Consider the following 18,174-nt stretch of genomic DNA (forward strand, 5'->3'; position numbering starts at 1 on the left):
GGTTCCTCACGGTTAGGTGCGGCCTCCGCAGTTTGTTTAAGAGTCAGTTCATCAAGTCTTGCCCATAATGCATTGAACTTACGTTGTTGGTTCTGACTACACAACTTCTTTTACTTGATTTAACAACCTTGAATTGCCTACGAAGAGACAACGACCAGAATTTCACAGCATCAATAACTGCCTCTTTTGTAGGGTACATAGCACCCTGTGACACCTCATTCTCATGGTATGGCCACGGTGTTTGGTCAGCCTCGCTAACCACCAACTTCGAAAATTCTTGATCCCGCCACTCTGCAGGAATTGCAGCATTACCATCCTCATCAGAAGAATCCCCATCGGCAAGGCCTTCCTCCAACTCTTCATCCTCCAAATCCATATCTTCAATGATGCTAGGGATGTGCTCCCCTTCATCAGCTACACCCATCGGCTGCAGGTCTGGAACGTCACCAACCTCCTCTCTGGACCCTACATTAGCCGTCTCTGACTCATCTTCCACTGCCTCACTTGGTCCTGCTACTGCTTCTTCAGAGTTCACCTCATTTTGATCTTTCAGGTACTCCGCAGCTAATAAAACAAGCGGCATGCCACGTTCACAGCATATATCTACATACTGCCTCCAAGTTGATGTGGCTTCGATGGGAACAAGCTCACCAAAGTATCCATGACTAGCACGACTCAGAACACCTTTCAACTTCAGCTCATATTGCTGCGGATCCAGTTGGAAAAACCGCATGAGCCATTTGCACACCCCCACAATAGTCCTCTCATTAGCCTTACTAAGCCCCTTCATAACATGGCGAAATTCAGAGAGATCTACACCGTTGAGATCGTACATAATTTCACCCTCACCATAATATATCTGAAAAATTAATTTATCTCCCATTCCTAGAAACACCCGCAAACATAACACATGTTAAGACAACAAACTATATTTCTGATTATCGGATAAAATAGTTTTTAAATGCTACCTTAGATTCGCAAATTATCATCTACTGTTGACTCATACGTCCGCATGTACAAGTAATATACTATAAACTATATACTACAAACAACATACTGAAAATAATATACTACAAATAATATACTACAGGTAACAAATTGAAAATAATATACTAAAAATAATATTCTATATTCAACTATTATCGTGCAATTTTCTAACTAAATTTTACAATTTTTCTAAACCCTAGATCTAAATATCTAAAATCTATGTCATATACTACTACTGCACTAATTAACAACAATAAAAAGGATAAAAAAGATTGACCTGAATTTTTTTTTAAATCCGCAGCCCAAATGCAGCAGGGCTTCACCGATCTCTCTTCCTCCCCTGTCATCTCCTCTCTTCTCCTCTCTCTTCTCAACTTTTCTTTTTTTTTCCGATTTTTATGGTTTTTTCTCCAATTTTCGGGGTTTTTATAGACTCAGGGCGCAGAAGGCCGGCGCGGGGCGGCGGGCGGGAGGAGCCCTTACCGCCCCCTGAGAGGGCGGTAAGGACCTCTACCCGCCCCCTGAGGGGGCGGTAAGCTGTGGGGCCCGGGCGGGAAGGCATACCGCCCTCTCAGGGGGCGGTTAGCACCCGTACCAGTCCTCTGAGAGGGCTGCAGCCCTCTGAGAGGGCGGTGGGCGTCTACTTTTGCAAAAAAATTCGCTGAGAATCTATTTATTTAAATTTAAACTCGAAAAAATATAAAAATAAAAAAAACTCTAATCGTGATCCCCACTCCCCGTCGGAAAAAATCCATTTGACCACCTCAACCATTGCCTCGGTCTCATTTACCTACTTAAACCGCAAAACTAAATACGAAGGCTCCTTTAACCATTAAAACCGGATACCCCTGACACGGTTTCGATCTCAGTTTTATTCTATGTGGCTGACTTATGACAGTGGGCTCCAAACGTCGCATCAGTTTTATACACGTTAGCATATCCTCACGCTTGTTCCTCATGGTCATGGTCGTGTCGCTCCTGATCTCGTCGTCACCCGCAGGTGCCAAGTGCCCCTGAGTCGGACAAGGAGCTCATTGATTTCGTGGAGGTCATGTCCGACCATAAGTAAATAACCATGAGAATATATGACGAGTCATGAATAAGATTGTTAATTTATTTTGTTGAGTTTTAGATTATTTAAGTTTGTGTGAGTATTTTGATTATAGACTAATCGGAGTTGAAGTTGGAAAAATATGTTTATTTGTTTTATGGTGTGCAGGTAGGATACAATTTGATGGTCGACGACGGGTGATCGGGACCAAATGGATGCTTGGACCAACGATCAAGGAGGCTGAACGGAGTTAAGGATGATCCTAACTGTACACGTAGAGATCAATCAAAGCATTAAACAGAGGATAAAGACGACGTGTTGATAAAATCAAGTGAAATGGACACTGGTGCAAGTGAGAAGGTGACCCGAGAGATCGGGAGCGGAAGAGACTTGTTTGCGGTCAGAATCGCGAGACGAAGTAGATGTGTCGACATTAGAGCGTTTGCTTGAGATATAAGCAAGTGGCTTGTCACGCTTTGAGAAATATGCAGAGGGTTTCACGATTGGGTCTCAAAACCGTGGGAAGATTGGATGAGTAAGTGCCACTATCATGAAACTTGTGTCGAGGCGAAGCTAAGTCGTGAAGGCGCTGCGGCTATTTTATAGACGGAGCAAAAAATAGATCAAATACCCTCGATGATAGGTAGGAGTGTATTACAAAATAAAAGTATTTTGATAACAATTTAGGGAACTTATGGGTCAAGTTTTTTAGACCTATAAATAGAGGGACGGGGCTATGAGAGAGTTTGAAACAGCCATTTAGCCCCTTATACCACCCATTTTAGAGCATAGTGCTAGGTTTTAAAGGAGAGAGGGATGAATGTTTAGCCTATGTAATATGTGAGAGTTTTTGAGAGAAAAATCCTTATAATCCATCTAAAATAGGACTGACCTCTTTAAGTAATAAAGTTTATATTTTTTTCATATACTTAAATTCCTCTCTTTCTAGTTTCTCTATTGGTTCCCTTGCAAGTTTGCCATTTTTTTCAGTTGTGATTTTCTTGTTAATTTCATTTTTGCCTTTGAGTTACGATTTTTCAAAGTTGAGAAGTTAATTTTCTTGCTGCTAGAGGCATAAACGTTCATATACTCATGTATTTGAGAGGGTCTTGAATTCCCTTGTCTCTAGACTATCAATTTGGAGAGTTGTTTCTTTTGGTGACTGTCTTTTTGCTTTGTTCTTCATTCAAACTTCAAGTTTTTGTGCTCAAAAACACATGGAATGATCTTGAATAGAGCATATGGTTCATATTCCATCTATAGAGTCATTTTTCCTTGAAACTTTCTTTTTCGCTTTGTCTCTCTAAAGTTTATGCCCATTTGTACGTTTTTTAGGAACGTTGGGTGAACAAGGAGTATGCCATATGTTGTTCATAAGCCTAAGTTCATATGCCCGTTTGTATATTTTGTTCATAAGCCTAAGTTCGACAAGGTCCAGCACCTCCGTACTGCTCAGGAGATCTAGACTAGTCTGAGTGTCTTTCATGAAGGGACTAATCAGATTAATGCCAGATGCCAAAGCACATATAACCAAGAATATCAAATGTTTGTGCGAACTCCTAGTGAATCTCTGGATACTCTGTTTGCTTGTTTTGATAGAATTGTGAGCAATCTTAGGTCCACTATTGTTTTGCCCTACTCTGATAATGAGAGAGACAAAGAGTGATCAAACTTCTCTATGCTCTCGATGGTAGCGAATGATAAGTGAAGATCTCGAGCATTGACGAGTCACCAAGTTATGACACATTAACTTGTGATAAACTCTTCAGCAAGCTCAAATCCACCGAGATAGCCAAGCGGCTCGGATAGGTCTTGAAAACCCCCTCTCTTAAAATATGGCGTTGGTTTCCAAACCTAATGGTGGCAATCAGGCTAGAGCTAACCATTCTTGTCCTAACACTTCACTGAGTGGTTTTACTTTGTCTTCCTTAGTTTCTATCACAGAGGAGGAGGTGGATGCACTAGATGATGAGGACCTTGCTCTGATTGTGAAGAAGTCCACCCGCTTCTACAACAATAAAATAGACTGGAGGAGAGGGAGCTCTTGTGCTTGTTTTGAGTATGGTGATACCACTCATTTCAAGACGGATTGTCCTAAGCTCAAGAAGAGTGAGAACTGCGACTATAATTCCGACAAGCATAAGAAAAAGAACAAAAAGCCCTTCTTCAAGAAGAATCGTAATAAGATGGCCAAGAAGGCGACCAAGGTGGCTTCTAGGGCATTCGTGGTAGCCCTCAGCGACATCGACACCTCTTCAAGTGAGGAGGAGAGCTTGGAGGAGGAGAAACCGTAAGTGATGAGCAAGAAGAAGGCCAAGGACTTCACCGGTCTCTGCCTCATGGCGGATAAAAACAACAACGACAGCAATCTCGACCTTGATCCTTCTGACGTATTGTCTTCCTACGATCAACTTTCCATCCAAGTCGATACCGTGAATAATGCTATTGTTAGACAATATAGGTTACTTAAGAAAGCTATGCGCGAGTTGAATGATCTTAGGTCTAAGTATGAGTCTGTGTCTACTGAACTTGCATTGCTTAGGTCTAGTCCTGATGTTGAGGAGTGTGAGTTGTTTGATTATCATGACTGAACTTGCCGAGCTTAGGAATGTGCATGCTCAAGTTGCCAGTTGGTTTGAGAGTACTGAGAAGAAGCTCCTTGAGTAGAAGTCTACATCTACTCTCTTAGGTGCTTATAAGAATTGCCTTTACTTGCAAAGGATGTTGAACTGAAAGATAAGCATCTTAAGAAATTAGAATTTAGATTGGAGAGTGATGGGTGTTCAAATGATGTGCAGCTGAACTGTTCTACCTGCATAGTCTTTCAAGGCAAACTCAGCTGGGTTAGAGAGCAAGTTCAAAAGATTTTGATATTGAATGAGTACCTCATTTCTCTAGTTGAGAAGTGCTCAGAGGACAATGAAAAAATGAATTTGAACTTGGCTAAAACTAAGATGTGTGTTGACAAAACAGGTTTAGCTCTTGGGTTGGATTTTGAGATGGTGGCTCAACATCAAAAATAGATAAAATGTGATTTTTACTTATTTTTAGCCCATTTTATAGAGGAGGGTGGAGGGGTGGAGGCCGACGGGTAGCCCCCTTACCGCCCCCTGAGAGGGCGGCAAAGAGCCATACCCGCCCTCTCAGAGGGCGGTAAGGTGCGAGCTCGGGCGGGCACCTCTTGCCGCCCTCTGGGAGGGCGGCTGGCCTAACCGTCCTCTCAGAGGACTGCAGCTCTTTCAGGGGCAGTAGTCGTCTAGTTTTGCAATTTTATTCACGAGGAATCTATTTATCTAAATTTTTAATAAAAAAATATAAAAATAAAAATGGCCCAGCTGGTCTTTCCTCCATGCCGCTGTTCGTTAGATAGAGCACCCATCTTGTGCTAAAAGTGGAGAAATGCTCGCGAATAGTTGCATGATAAAAGTGGAGAAATGCTCGCCAAAATGGTGGTTTCTTTCGCTCATCCCGTTGCTCACGGGATTATTTTCCCTCTCGTTTGGCGCATGCATCTTTCTCAACGATGATCCTGACAACAGTGACATGCTTCTAAGTTCTAACCATGTTGATGCGATGGCTGATAATGACCAGGTTCGTCATGCGGAAACCCTACTTGCAAGCGAGCGCTGCTATGCACGCTGTCACGTGGAAGTGGAGCGTTTTTTTAACGAGAAAAAGTTCCGAGAAGTGCATGAAACGTTGGCCACCTGGCTCTAATATACTATCTTCATTTTTAAATATATATTAATTTAAAAAATTAATTTTATTCTTAAATAGATATTGGTTTAGATTTTTAAGTGATGTTTTACTAAGTGTCTATATTAAAGGTTATTGAAAAATAGAGTTTTAATTTAATGAGTGTGATTGAGTAATGGTTTATGTGTAATTGATTGAATATTGAAATAATCAAAAGGAGTAACATGTTATATATAAATTTTTTTATTATAACCTTATTCTATATATCGAAAGATAAAATAATATTAAAAGAAAATAAATGTAGTAGAAGCATAGGGTTCTTGCTGCCGGCCGCCACGGCTACTAGAACACTGACGCAGAGTCGTTGTGCCGTCCATGCCAAGCTGCCACTTTTGAAGCCTCGGCGGTCCGTCAATGCGCGCATGGAAGCACGTCCTTGCCGTCGACGCCCAACCCAAATGGCAAAATCCCGCCCGAATCCACACCACACCGACGGAACTGCCTGCCGTTCTGTGCATCCAACCCAAACCGCGCGGACGGTTGACCCGGAGCTGCGCGTGTCCCCTCGCGCTGGACGTGGCCCGCAACTTCACAGCCTGCACGAGCTGCAGCCTGGAGCCCAGGTGAGGGACAGCAAAGTCAGCCACCAACCGCCGCACGAACTCCCATGTTGCAGGGGGTCTCAGGCCCGCCGGCCGGCGCCGAGAAATTCCAGATCTGCACTGCATGTGTACGAGTGCATCGGTACATGTTCCGAGAATCCACGACCTGCGCTGCGTGATTCCATTCCATCCCCGGCGGGAGGGAGAGAAAGAAAACAATGGATCAATGGAGACACACCGCACGCAGCCCGACACATCAACTTGCACCAATCATTGCCCATTTTGACACCGATCGAATTCATTTCTCATCTTACAAAAATGGGGTAAGAGAGAAAAACAAAAAACGATTAATAGATCGATTGAGCCAAGAAAATAAAACCACGGCACCACCTCATGCACGCCACTAGCTTACTATACATACAGATTATTATTTGTGTGGTGGCGCCCCCATATTCCTCCCTGAGGGCTCAGATTATACATTTCGACCCTGGGGAGTAACAATGGTTATTTACCATGTAAGAATACACAATAATTAATTAAACAGATTAATTAATCCGACTGATTGATTCCACTGACGCTTCAGCACTGTGTTGCACTGCATCTGGAGCTGTTAGTCGCGCTTCTTTTTTTTTTAATTTCTTTTTTCCTTTTTGAGTTCATGGCAAGGATGGGCTCGATCATCAGGCGGCGGCGCGCTTCTTCGCGGCTCCCACGGCGGCGGCGCTCCCGGCCTGCGCCCGCGCCGCCTTGTTCGCGGTGGAGTTGGAGCCGCCCTTGTTCTTGCCCCTCTTCTTGTGGTGCGCCGACCCAGGCGTGGACCGGGGGATGAACACGCCGGTGCCCTTGCTGCCGCACTGCTGCTGCTGCTGTTGCCACGCCGCCCTGGCACCGTCACCGCCGTAGCTGGCGGCGTGATGGTACAACGTGTGGGCCGGTGGCGCCAGCATCGACGCGCGCTGCTGCTGCGGCACATGGGCGAGCGACGCGAACCCCTGTTCGTTTTTGGCCAATCAGAATTGTTAGCTAGCTGTTCGTGCCGAGACGCACATGATGTGATGTGATGTGATGCGAACATGGCAAACTTTATTTATTTAAAAATAAAAGCTAGTAGAAATCAGTGGCTGGTAGCTGTAAGAGCAAGTAGCCAGGAACACAACTCATGGCAACTTGCGTGCATGCAAAGATTTCGGCACGGAATCTTGTCACAGATCGAGCGGGCCGGAGAGGATTAAACAACAGCAGCAAATAATACCGCAGCAGCCAGAGACAGCAGGCACAGGTCGCATGCATGATGAGGTGTTGTGTGCAAGCTACAAAGATCGGATTATTCAAACATACCGATCTTTGTAGCTTGCACAGGTCGCATGCATGATGAGGGAGCAGCCATCGGAGGCTGCAAAGTCCAAGCAACATCCATCACTACTCGATCACATGCAATGCGACCATTGATTAAAATTGATTCTTGGTAATCATTCAGGGATATCGATCGAGTGATGACTATAACTTAATCGGGAGTTTTGGAGCTGTCCTAATTACGCACCATATACGTAGCAGTTCTCTAAACATCAAGTGACTGAAAACAGTGAATCATTCAGACTACGTCGGCGGCGAGATCCCCTTTGGATTTAGGGAGGGGGGTTTTAGGGTTAGGTCATGTTCCCTAGGCTTAGAGGGTTGCCGGAGGCGACGGGCAGAATGGCGATGGGCACAAGTGTGGTGGCACAACGAGGCGTCGGTGCTGTGAGCGGTAGAAGGGGTTGACGGTGATGGATGTAGCAGATCCGACAGCAGGAGTGCTGTCGGAGATGAAGGAAAACCCTTATGTAAGGGATCTCATTGAAGAGAGAGAAAGAAGAGAAGATAGAAGAGGCCATAGCGTAAGATTGAAGAAGCAAGATCCATCCTTAGATTCAAATCCAAGAGTGTCAGATCATTAACTGAAAAAAAATTCCATTTCGAGGCACGTAAAATATAGCAACTTCCTATACGTAGGGGAGACATACAACATAATTAAGCAGGGTGATTAGCGAGCCTAACTTGAGTTTTGGAGCTACTAAGCACAGTCCGCATGTGCGGAGCGGAGGGATAAGAGGCATGCAACTGTCGTAGTGGCGTGGGGGTGGTGGTGGGAAGGAGTACCTTGCAAGTTTCTAGTTCAGGAACGGCTAATGAAAGGGACACGGCTGCTGGCATCGTTCGACGCCTGTGCACGTCATGGGGGCCCTGCCTGCGTAGCTAATGCCGCGGAGAAAATTAGCTGTTCCATTGCTGCTACTCCCTCTTTTTTTTTATATATAAGGCGTTTTAGCTTTGGAGAATTTTTTTGATTTGTAGGGCGTACGTCTTACCCATTCCACCCCTTTACTCTTCACTTATTTCCTCTTCTATCCTCGTTCATTGTTTCATGTATGCAACCAAGGAATAAAGGCACTCTCTCGCCGCGCTCTGCGTCGAGGTGTGGATGCGTGCAGCTGGATTATTGTTCGTGAGGTGGTGGACTACACTTCATGCACACTTACTAGTCAATTTTCTTTTATACTCATGAATTTCACGTGCTGAATGACTGAGTTCAGTGGTTGAAGAAGGAGGGCATGCACTCTAGTAGTTCTTTTACTTCTTCTCTAAAACGCCCTACCTATAGAAATGGAGGGAGCACTGTCGACTGTCATCACGAACCAGCAGTATACTTTTGCTACTACTCCAATAAGAGAAGAGACAATTCTGTGGTCCCTACTCGACAACGCAGGAATTCCAAAGGAAACAGAATAATTCTACCGAGATTCAAATGGGAATCTATAATTTCCAACCTGGGTCCTCGAAGTTACGAGGCTTGTCCACCACCGGTAGTTCATTACTGAAGCTTGTGGGCCTCGGCAGAATTTGGCAGTAGCAATACTACCTGTAAATGGTCAATTTCTTACAAAAGGTGGTTTGCTTTCTCTTAATGCACAGGCACTCACTGACGTATTACGAAAGATACATCTGTGCACTTATTACAAAATATCGCGAGTAACTCCTGCGTGGCTGCGTTAATGCTTATCCTCCGAAACCGAAAATTCTGCGCGTATGCGAATGCAAACTGCGCAAGTGTCAGGTAGATGCTCCAAATTAATATGCTAATCAAGCTACCCATTGGTCACCTCACAAGTAGGTCATGAGGAGACTGTTGATCATGAGATGCAAGTGCAACTCCTCTCGAGTTCTTCTTCAGCTTCCAGTTGAGTGAGAGAAAGAAACGAATGGTTTGGTCTGGTTTGTTTTGGTTTGGTCTGGTTTGTTTTGGTTTGGTCAGGTTGTGTGCAAGTGCAACCATGTGTTAGGTTCTGCAACAGCCAGCTAACTACCGGGAAGCTCCAAGAACCCAACAGAAGGTAGATGGCGTGAGCCGAGCACACATGCACGCACATGCTTGTGATGAGAGAGACGAGACGGAACGAGGAGGGGTGTGGTGGAGGGGAGCGCAGGCTCACCGAGAAGGGCGCGGCGGCGGGGATGAACTGCGCCGCTGCGGCGCCGAAGTCGGCCTCGTCGTCGTCGGTGATGAGCAGCGATATCCGCTTGCTGAGCTCGGCGAAGAACACGTCGTCCTCCAGCATCGTCTCCACCTCCATCTTCTTCTCCTCCTTCTCCTCCTCCTCCTTGCTGCTACGCTGAGGCGGTGATGAGGTCGGAGAGCGGCAGCAATGGAGATGAGCAGAGCGGGGAAGAGCAGAGGCAGAGGCTTTGCGGCTGTCTCGCGCTGGCCCCAGGGGCGCTTTAATAGAGAAACCCATTTTCGGGTGTCAGTTTGGGGCTGGGGTGGGGGCCTGGTGAGCCCGGCGGAGCAGTTGGCCAATCCCCGCTCGGAAAGGTCGTGGGTCCCACGAATGTGGGGGCGCCCCCTCTGCACATTTTCGCAATCTGCTGCGTTGTCTCCGCGGTCCAGTCAGTGCGTGCCCTCATCACAGCCACGCGAACACACCGCAAGGCCCCACCTGTCAGAAAATACAGGAGCAATTTCATTTTCATTTTCATTCCCTATGAGAAATAAAATGCGACGCAAGAATCGTGCAGGGAGCTGAGGCTGAGAGAGAGCTTATCGCAATTGCCACTGCTAAGAACCGAGCCGGTTGATAGGTAGGTAGTCCGATCAGACGAGAGTGAGCCGCAACTGTTCCTTCGTTCGTTCGTTCGTTCGTTGTCGTCTGATCTTAGGTGGCCGATCCAGAGCTTGATCAGACCAGCATGGTTCACCATTCGAGCACCATCTGCACAGCCTACGAAAGTAAAGTAAACCCTACACGATGACATGAGATCATCATCACACAACTCGTCGTGATGAGGATGTTGGGGCGAAAGGGACGGGGACCACAATCGAAGTCCGGCATTATCCCTTGCGGTGCGAGCGAGCGGAAAGAGGATGAGGCTGCTCCGGCGCCGAGTTGGCCACCGAAGCCATGCGTCGTGGAAAAGTGTGGAACCCGCGATCGGGGCCCGAGTTTTCCGCCACTCACATGGCCCGATGGCCGCTCCGCCAGGGTGGCCGCACGGGGCCGGGCACCGCCTGCCGCTTGCCTCTCCCTTTCCTTCTCGGCATCAGCATGTTGCATGTAGGCCACGCACTGACACAATCAACTGTCCAAAGAAAAGGCTGCCGTGTCATGTCCACCAGCCGTCACTACTACTACTCATTTAGCAAGTACTAAGTACACCTCCGACTCGCATTTGGATACGTCTCTGAGCTGTACTAGCGTGCCAGAGCAAACGACGGATTAGCCGGTGGCGGTGAAGCTAACCGGGTGCAACTAAGAGTATGTATAATGTGTTGTTAAAAAAAGACGTTTATTAAAAAAATTAAGTGTTTATGAAAAAAACTGACGTTGTTTTTTTAAATGTACTTGCACCGGTGCTTAGACAGGGGGCAATATGCTTATTTAAGTATTGCTATTTATATTAGTGTTAACAAAATCGATAACCATGTTTAAGTAACTTAACAATGAATACTGGATAATTATTATATTCGGACATCTTAGGGTTTTCCACAATTCTCTAGGCATATCTCTATTTTTAAAGAAATGGATCTCTGAATGAAAGGAAGCTAATCATAAGTACCTAGGGTATCCTTTAAACAAGAAGATTTATCTTCAAGAATAGAAAGGAAAACTCCATAGCACATACGACACCCTCATACACACACACACACACACACACACACACATATATATATATATATATATATATATATATATATATATATATATATATATATATATATATATATACATACATACATATACACACACGCGGAGCCTAGCCCCCTACAGAGGGCAAGAGACAAGAGCAATTAGAAATCAAAGAAGTCGCTCTGAAAAATGGGCTTTACTGTACGACAGTGGTTAGGTAAGAATTGGGATAATGACAATAAATCTTCCTAAGGTCTATAACTGGGTCATGCGAGGTATAAGGTCCCTCCCACTCGTTGGAATTGTAGAAGGTACTATGCATGGGACTTGCAAATACTTCACTGATCGGTACGCAGTTGCTTTCAAGGTAATGGAAGATAATCGCATACTTTATGGACGGATGTTATGTGATTACATGGAGAATGTCACAAAGAAAGCACACATGCATCGCGCTAATCAAGAGGGGACTCCGGAGCACAGGTTCAGTGTCCTGTGCCGGGATAAGGGTCGTAGGGGTGGAAGACGTGAGCGACATGTGCAAGATTGTGTGCTTAGGAGTGGGACATGCATTTGCACGTGCCAGAAGCCACAATTGCTTCACAGGCCTTGTACACATGCCATAGCTGCATGTGCGGAGCACAATATGCTTCCTAGGTAATATATTTTAAAGTACTTCATAAAAGATCAGATACTGAACACCTGGAATCATGAGCTGTATGGTTACGGCATTGTTGATACATTTACAAGTAATCCAGGCCCTTTATGAATCTATGTGCCTGATTTGGAAAGGATGAAGAACGCACCGGGACGTCGACAAATTCGCCGGATTCGCAACGATATGGATGAATCCGAGGCAGATCTAAGGGTCAAGCGATGCAGCCAGTGCAATAAAACAGGTCACACGTACAAGTATTGTTCGAAAAATGCACCTATTGTGTAGGTGAGTACATTATCGTGGTGTAGTGTGAATGTATTTAGCGTACCTTACTGTTATATTTGTACGGTAATTACCTTAGTTCTCTCTATTGCATTTTGACCTTACATTTGTACCTACATGTCGCAATATATTCATTTAACTTTTCGTACGTGTATGTAATATGCAGTTCTGTTCACGTAACTATGTACATATTTTCATGTAACAGACTGTACATATTATTCATGTATATATAGTTGCAATGTAAATTTCGATTCAATATATATTCTTCTTGTCTACATGTTGCAATATATTAATGTACATGTAGTTTTAATGCAGATATGATGCATTCTCCGACCTCCGAGCTTCTTGACCCTACAGTGGATAAGAGACATCGCAGCTTCTTGTCCGCCGTGCACCAGAGGGAGCTAGGGGTATTTCGACCACGTGACCCTGGAGAGCTACTTACGATCCACGATCGTTGGAAGCATCGGTATGTCGCTATTTACATACTCATGTACCGATTCATCTATATATTGCATCCCCCAATTTATTTGTATTCTCAATGGTGCAGGTTGGCAGCATCGGGACTCCTACCGCTTTATCGTTTGATGGAGGCCCGAGCGACGAAGAACCCCGAGGCAGCGGCGAGAAGATTCTATTTTGACCGCTCGCTGATAGCAGCCCTGGTTAACCGATGGAGGCCTGAGACACATACTTTTCATCTCCCCTATGGCGAGATGACTCTGACGTTGCAGGATGTAGCCTACCTGTTAGGCTTACCTTGCGCGGGAGCTGCCATTGGAGTCATCGACATAGATGCTAGCTGGACGAACGTCATGCATCAACGCTTCAGCCCGATTCAGCGGACAGACGACGCACCCCCCCCCCTACGTGCCTGAGTTCTTGTCCGACCCACGAGGGCCCACGAAGAAGTGGATCCTACAGTTTCAGGTACCTTCCAATTGAACTTCTCATTTACTTTTTGAGTATTCAGATATTTTTCTTATTATCACTTGCCACACTTGTAGCCTGCGTATATGCATCCGAAGGCCGACGTGTACTCGGTGTCGAGATATTTGGAGGCCTACCTGCTTTGGCTGTTTGGCTGTGTTATGTTCACCAGCAGCCAAGGCCACCTAGTGTCAATGATCCTTGTTCCGTATGCGAGGTTGATAGCGGATGCGGAAGGCGATGAGGTACCACAGTTCAGTTGGGCATCTGTTGTCCTTTCTGCGACATATCGGGCGTTGTGCGACGCGTGCACGAAGAAGGAACCACTAATCACTTTTGTTGGGTGTCCACTACTGCTGCAGCTGTGGTCTTACGACCGGTTCGCGATAGGACGACCAGTTGTGGATCGCAACCCGTACCCTGAGGAATGGTACGGTGATCCCAAGGAGGACGGGCCCACCATGGCCTCGTTGTGGTGTCGACGCCGGGTACATACTTAATTTTTGAATGTTTTAATTGTCACATGTTTTTGTTATGGATTCTGACTATGTTTCTCACATGTTTTTGTTCTGGATTCTGACTATGTTTCTTATACAGCCACACTGTGCGCATGAGCAGGCCCACAATGCGTATGAGCTTTTTCGATTGCAGTTCGATCGGCTTCGTCCAGGCGATGTGGTATGGACCCCGTACAGCTACTTGGCCATCCAAGGTCGTGGGGGTTTGGGCCTGTCTCCGTTGTGTACTCGCGACGAGGAGTACTGGCTTACGAAGACATCGCTCGTCTTCGACATCTTCGTCGAGGAGTACTCATCCTACCGCGTCATGCGGCAGTTTGGGCGCTACCAGGCTTTTCCCCTCGTTAACATTCGCACGGTTCCAAGTCACGTCCACAGGTAACTATTATCAAGTAAATAAATTGTAACATTCATCTCATTGTCAGTCTATTTAACGTGGTTCACTTGCAGATATACACAAAAAGGACAACCGGGTGGCAAACTCTGGGAAGATTGCTTGGCGCCGTATGTCTCAGCATGGGCCCAAGCCCTTTAGGATGTCGTGGAGGAGGCGCGTCCATTCGATGAGCAGAGCTTCGAAGAGTACCTGCGGTGGTATGCGCCACGTACATGTACACGGGTTACCTTCACCCCAAAGGATGTCCGGCCCCACGTCATGTCGACTACGGAGGCCTACTCGGGCCATTGGGACGAGGACGCTGCATTAGCGGTATGTGTAATTTACATCTTATTTCAGTACCATGTACTCGCGTAAGAACGACTATAAACTGAAATTCTCATTTCTTATTTGTTTTCATAGGCCGATATCATTTATGATATCTATAGGAACGCAGTTGGAACCATGGATTACCTCAGGCAAGGGGTGCAACTCAGTGCGGCGGATGTAGCAGGGTTCGTCAAGCGGGTTTTCGATAAGACCGCGCGGGCCCTAAAGCTTACCTCTTACCGGTCCACCACAAATGTCGCAGGAGTGCCTCCCAGGTCGAGTGGGGTCCACGCAGAGTCGTTCAGGAGGTCTGATGTGCACCGTCGTCCACTTGGGTTGGCACCCACACGGCCCCCTGTACCACGACCTATAGGCCCGGACCTAATAGGTACGGATATTTCATACGCACGGTATTGAAAGATATTTGTTTCTTACTGGTGCATTAATTTGAAACAAATATTAGGTGCACCTACACATGTCTCGACGCTGCCACCTAGACCGAGCCCAGTGCCGACACCCTCACCACTCACAGGCCACTCAGGTGCTGGGCGTCACTACATTGTCATATTCAATATATTCAATAGTATATCTAATATTGTCCACAGGTTACTTCGGAGATGAGGCCGGGCCGTCTTCAGCTACACCTCGACCGATCCCACCATCAGCGTTCGACCCCTACTATGGCATGCACTCCTGGATATCTGCTGCTGCACCTGCATACCACACAGGTACAATAGTGTATTTTATACAAATACTTTCATTTCCACATTTTCCGTATCTAATACATTCATCTGTTCGTAGGCCCCTCTAGCCAGTACACATGGACGATGGTGGAACCTTCGCAGTCTTCGTACCCAAGCTAGGAGGATGAGCCTGGGTCAGACCCTCCGTTCGACCTCGTGAGGGACTTCTTCGGGGGCACATCAGACTACGACGTCTTTCAGCAGTCCCAGCTATCCAGTGCTCCACTTCGGACACAGCACACCCAGGAGGAGGCCTCGACACCGGTGATCCCTCCTAGGCCTACCAGGCAGGTTGGTGCACCCGACGCCCTGACCTACTCTAGGGACCACGTGAGGGCCAACCAGCGGTAGCGGCATCGGGACCATGATGGTGAGAACGGCCGACGTCAGCGGGGGAGACAGCAGTAGGATCGTACATTTGTTTTTGTAACTTACATATGCATATTTGATTCGCGAGCTATTCTTACATATTCGTGCGCGTCTAATCTCTATGGTTCACTTACCATGTCGTAATTGCATTTCTTATTCCAATGTTACCGCACGCTAGTTGCATTTCTTAATCCAATGTGACCACACACTACTTTCTATCGTCCTCGTCCATATATGAACCATTCACGATAGACCTAGAAAAGTATTTCTTAAAAAGCTACTTATACACAAAGTGACCACTCGAAAACTCTATCGAGAGTCTAACTTTAGTCACAAAGTGACCACACGACTGAACTTTAATCATTAAATAACATCACCTCTGTCCTGGCGTAATCCGCAGACACGAATTGACCACACCACTCAACTTTAACAATGAAATGACAACACATTTGTCCTTGCGCAGGCTATAGACAAGAAGTGACAACATAGGATAGCTTTTACCAAAAATTAAATGATAACACATGTTTCTTGACACATGGAATCTCTGTTCAGCATCAATGCCACAATTTTTTCATTCTTCAAGAGGGAATCTAATGCTCCTGTCTTCCCCCACCATAAATAACCCCCTTCATACATGCATACACCACTCATTTCTTATTTCTCTCAACTGCAATGTCTTCCTCAGCTCCACCAAGCCCACCTAAGAAACATTGGGGGATTTTCATCCCCCATGGGATCGAACCACCGATGTGCTTCTGTGACGACCAATATAGGCTTTGTGAGTCACACGATATCCTATACACTTATGGGCTACGCTTCTTTATATGTGCCAACTATCAATACGACAAGCCTCAACATGTACCGTATGATTATCCATCGGTATAGCAACAAAGATCAGCCACATCTTTCCCGATTTCACATACTATTTTACTAATCTCTTATCTTGTTCTATTTGTCCAGTCTCCTCCATCTGTCTATGATTTTATTGAATGGCTCAACATTGAGAAAAATGAAGATCAGAAATGGTGGGCCGACATGACCATACGGTGGAGGAGTGAAGCTTACACACACCGGGAGTACGAGCAACAGCAAGAGGAACTATGCCTGAAGCGGCAGGAAAAAGAGCGTATGAGGAAGGGCAATGCAGGACCATACCGCGGCTCTGGCCCGCAAAGCTGAGAGGGTAAGGAAGCGAGAGAGGGCCCGTCGCGCTAAGGCGACAGGTCCCGATGCCCTGCGAATGAGCAAATATTCTAGATGCACTCAGTAGAGAGTATCTAATATAATCCGATATGTTTTCACTCCCTAAGGCATGTTATGATTAGGAGCGATGCACTATTAAGTAGGTCTTTATGCGAACCGTACATGCCACTTTTTTTGTCGTCATATCTTTGTGGTTAAAGTCTCATGTAATATTTTCCATCATATGTATAATCTTATATTTGTCACCGTTTGTAACCTCATTGCCACGTAATATGCTGCGAGTGCTTCATATATATAATTTGTTCATAAATATTGATTTTGTATCCTCCTAACAATACGTAAATTAGTCCAAAATATCGCTTCCCTAATATGTCGTATTGGTCACTTTTTAACCATTTTAATTTTAATTTTTGCAACATATCAATTTTCACATTTTGCAACATTTTAAAAAAAGAAATCTATTTATTTAAATTTTAATTGAAAAAATATAAAAATAAAAAAACTCAGCTCTGCCGCCACCCCGGGTCGGTTGGTTCCTATCCGAAACGGGATGAATTGGATGGGTTTGGCTAAGTGAACGGATGAATACATTAGGGCGAGCGGGGCAAGCAGAGGCGGCGCGCTCTCCACGTCGACCGACCTCTCCCACTTGGCCCGACCGGGGCCCCGCCCACCTGAGGTAAGCATCCGATGTGGAGCTGGAGGCGCAGGCCACCAGCTTCACTGACCACCGATCACACTGACCCCTGGGCGTGCGAGCGAGTGGTTTTCTCCGTTGGACAGCCGACGCGCGCGTGGCCGCTTGTTGTATACGGCAGTTGCCGCAGGCGGGTGCCGACGAGCGACGGGTAGCGGGATGACTGCGGTTCACGTACCGCTCCCGCTGCTGCTACTCGAGGACGGGAGCACATCAGATTCAGAGTGGTAACATGGGGTGCAAGTGCTCCTCCGTGGTGTACAGGTCGGTGGCATCTCAGAAGAGCTGTCGCTGCTGGTAGGCGTGACGGGCAGCCCAATACGCCGGTAGGCTGGTGCTCCGGTCATCCTGAAGTAGCTGCTCGTGGTGTTTCTGAGGGTTTCGTCAGCGCATCGGCAGTCGGCAGCGCAGAATTTCAGAGTGTTGCCATGTCGAGGAATATGTCCATGTTTTTGTGCCAACAAAAGGTTTTGTGAAGTTGACTGGCATGCGTGGACGTACGAGTATAGGTGGTACAAGGCTACAGCGATGAGATCCAGTATGTCATACTAGATGTCACGGACTTTCGTGCAA

At 46.2% G+C, this 18,174-nt stretch overlaps 1 protein-coding gene across 1 annotated transcript; it reads right to left on the reverse strand.

Annotated features, from left to right (window-relative positions):
- Nucleotides 1-6,597: 6,597 nt before the first annotated feature.
- On the reverse strand, nt 6,598-10,105 carry LOC133885813 (uncharacterized). Its single transcript, XM_062325561.1, has 2 exons — nt 9,807-10,105; nt 6,598-7,328 (listed from the first exon to the last, which is right to left on the reverse strand). Exons 1-2 carry the CDS (start codon nt 9,945-9,947, stop codon nt 7,017-7,019), a joined length of 453 nt encoding a protein of 150 aa, XP_062181545.1. The 5' UTR covers nt 9,948-10,105; the 3' UTR covers nt 6,598-7,016.
- Nucleotides 10,106-18,174: the final 8,069 nt, after the last annotated feature.

This window comes from Phragmites australis, chromosome 11, assembly GCF_958298935.1.
Source record: "Phragmites australis chromosome 11, lpPhrAust1.1, whole genome shotgun sequence".
NCBI lineage: Eukaryota > Viridiplantae > Streptophyta > Magnoliopsida > Poales > Poaceae > Phragmites > Phragmites australis.

Excerpts from the sequence above, each read along its gene's own strand:
- LOC133885813 (XM_062325561.1), bottom strand. The coding sequence starts at position 9,947 with ATGGAGGTGGAGACGATGCTGGAGGACGACGTGTTCTTCGCCGAGCTC. Across the intron at positions 7,329-9,806 it reads CCGCCGCCGCGCCCTTCTCG|GGGTTCGCGTCGCTCGCCCA; the intron begins GTGAGCCTGCGC and ends AAAAACGAACAG.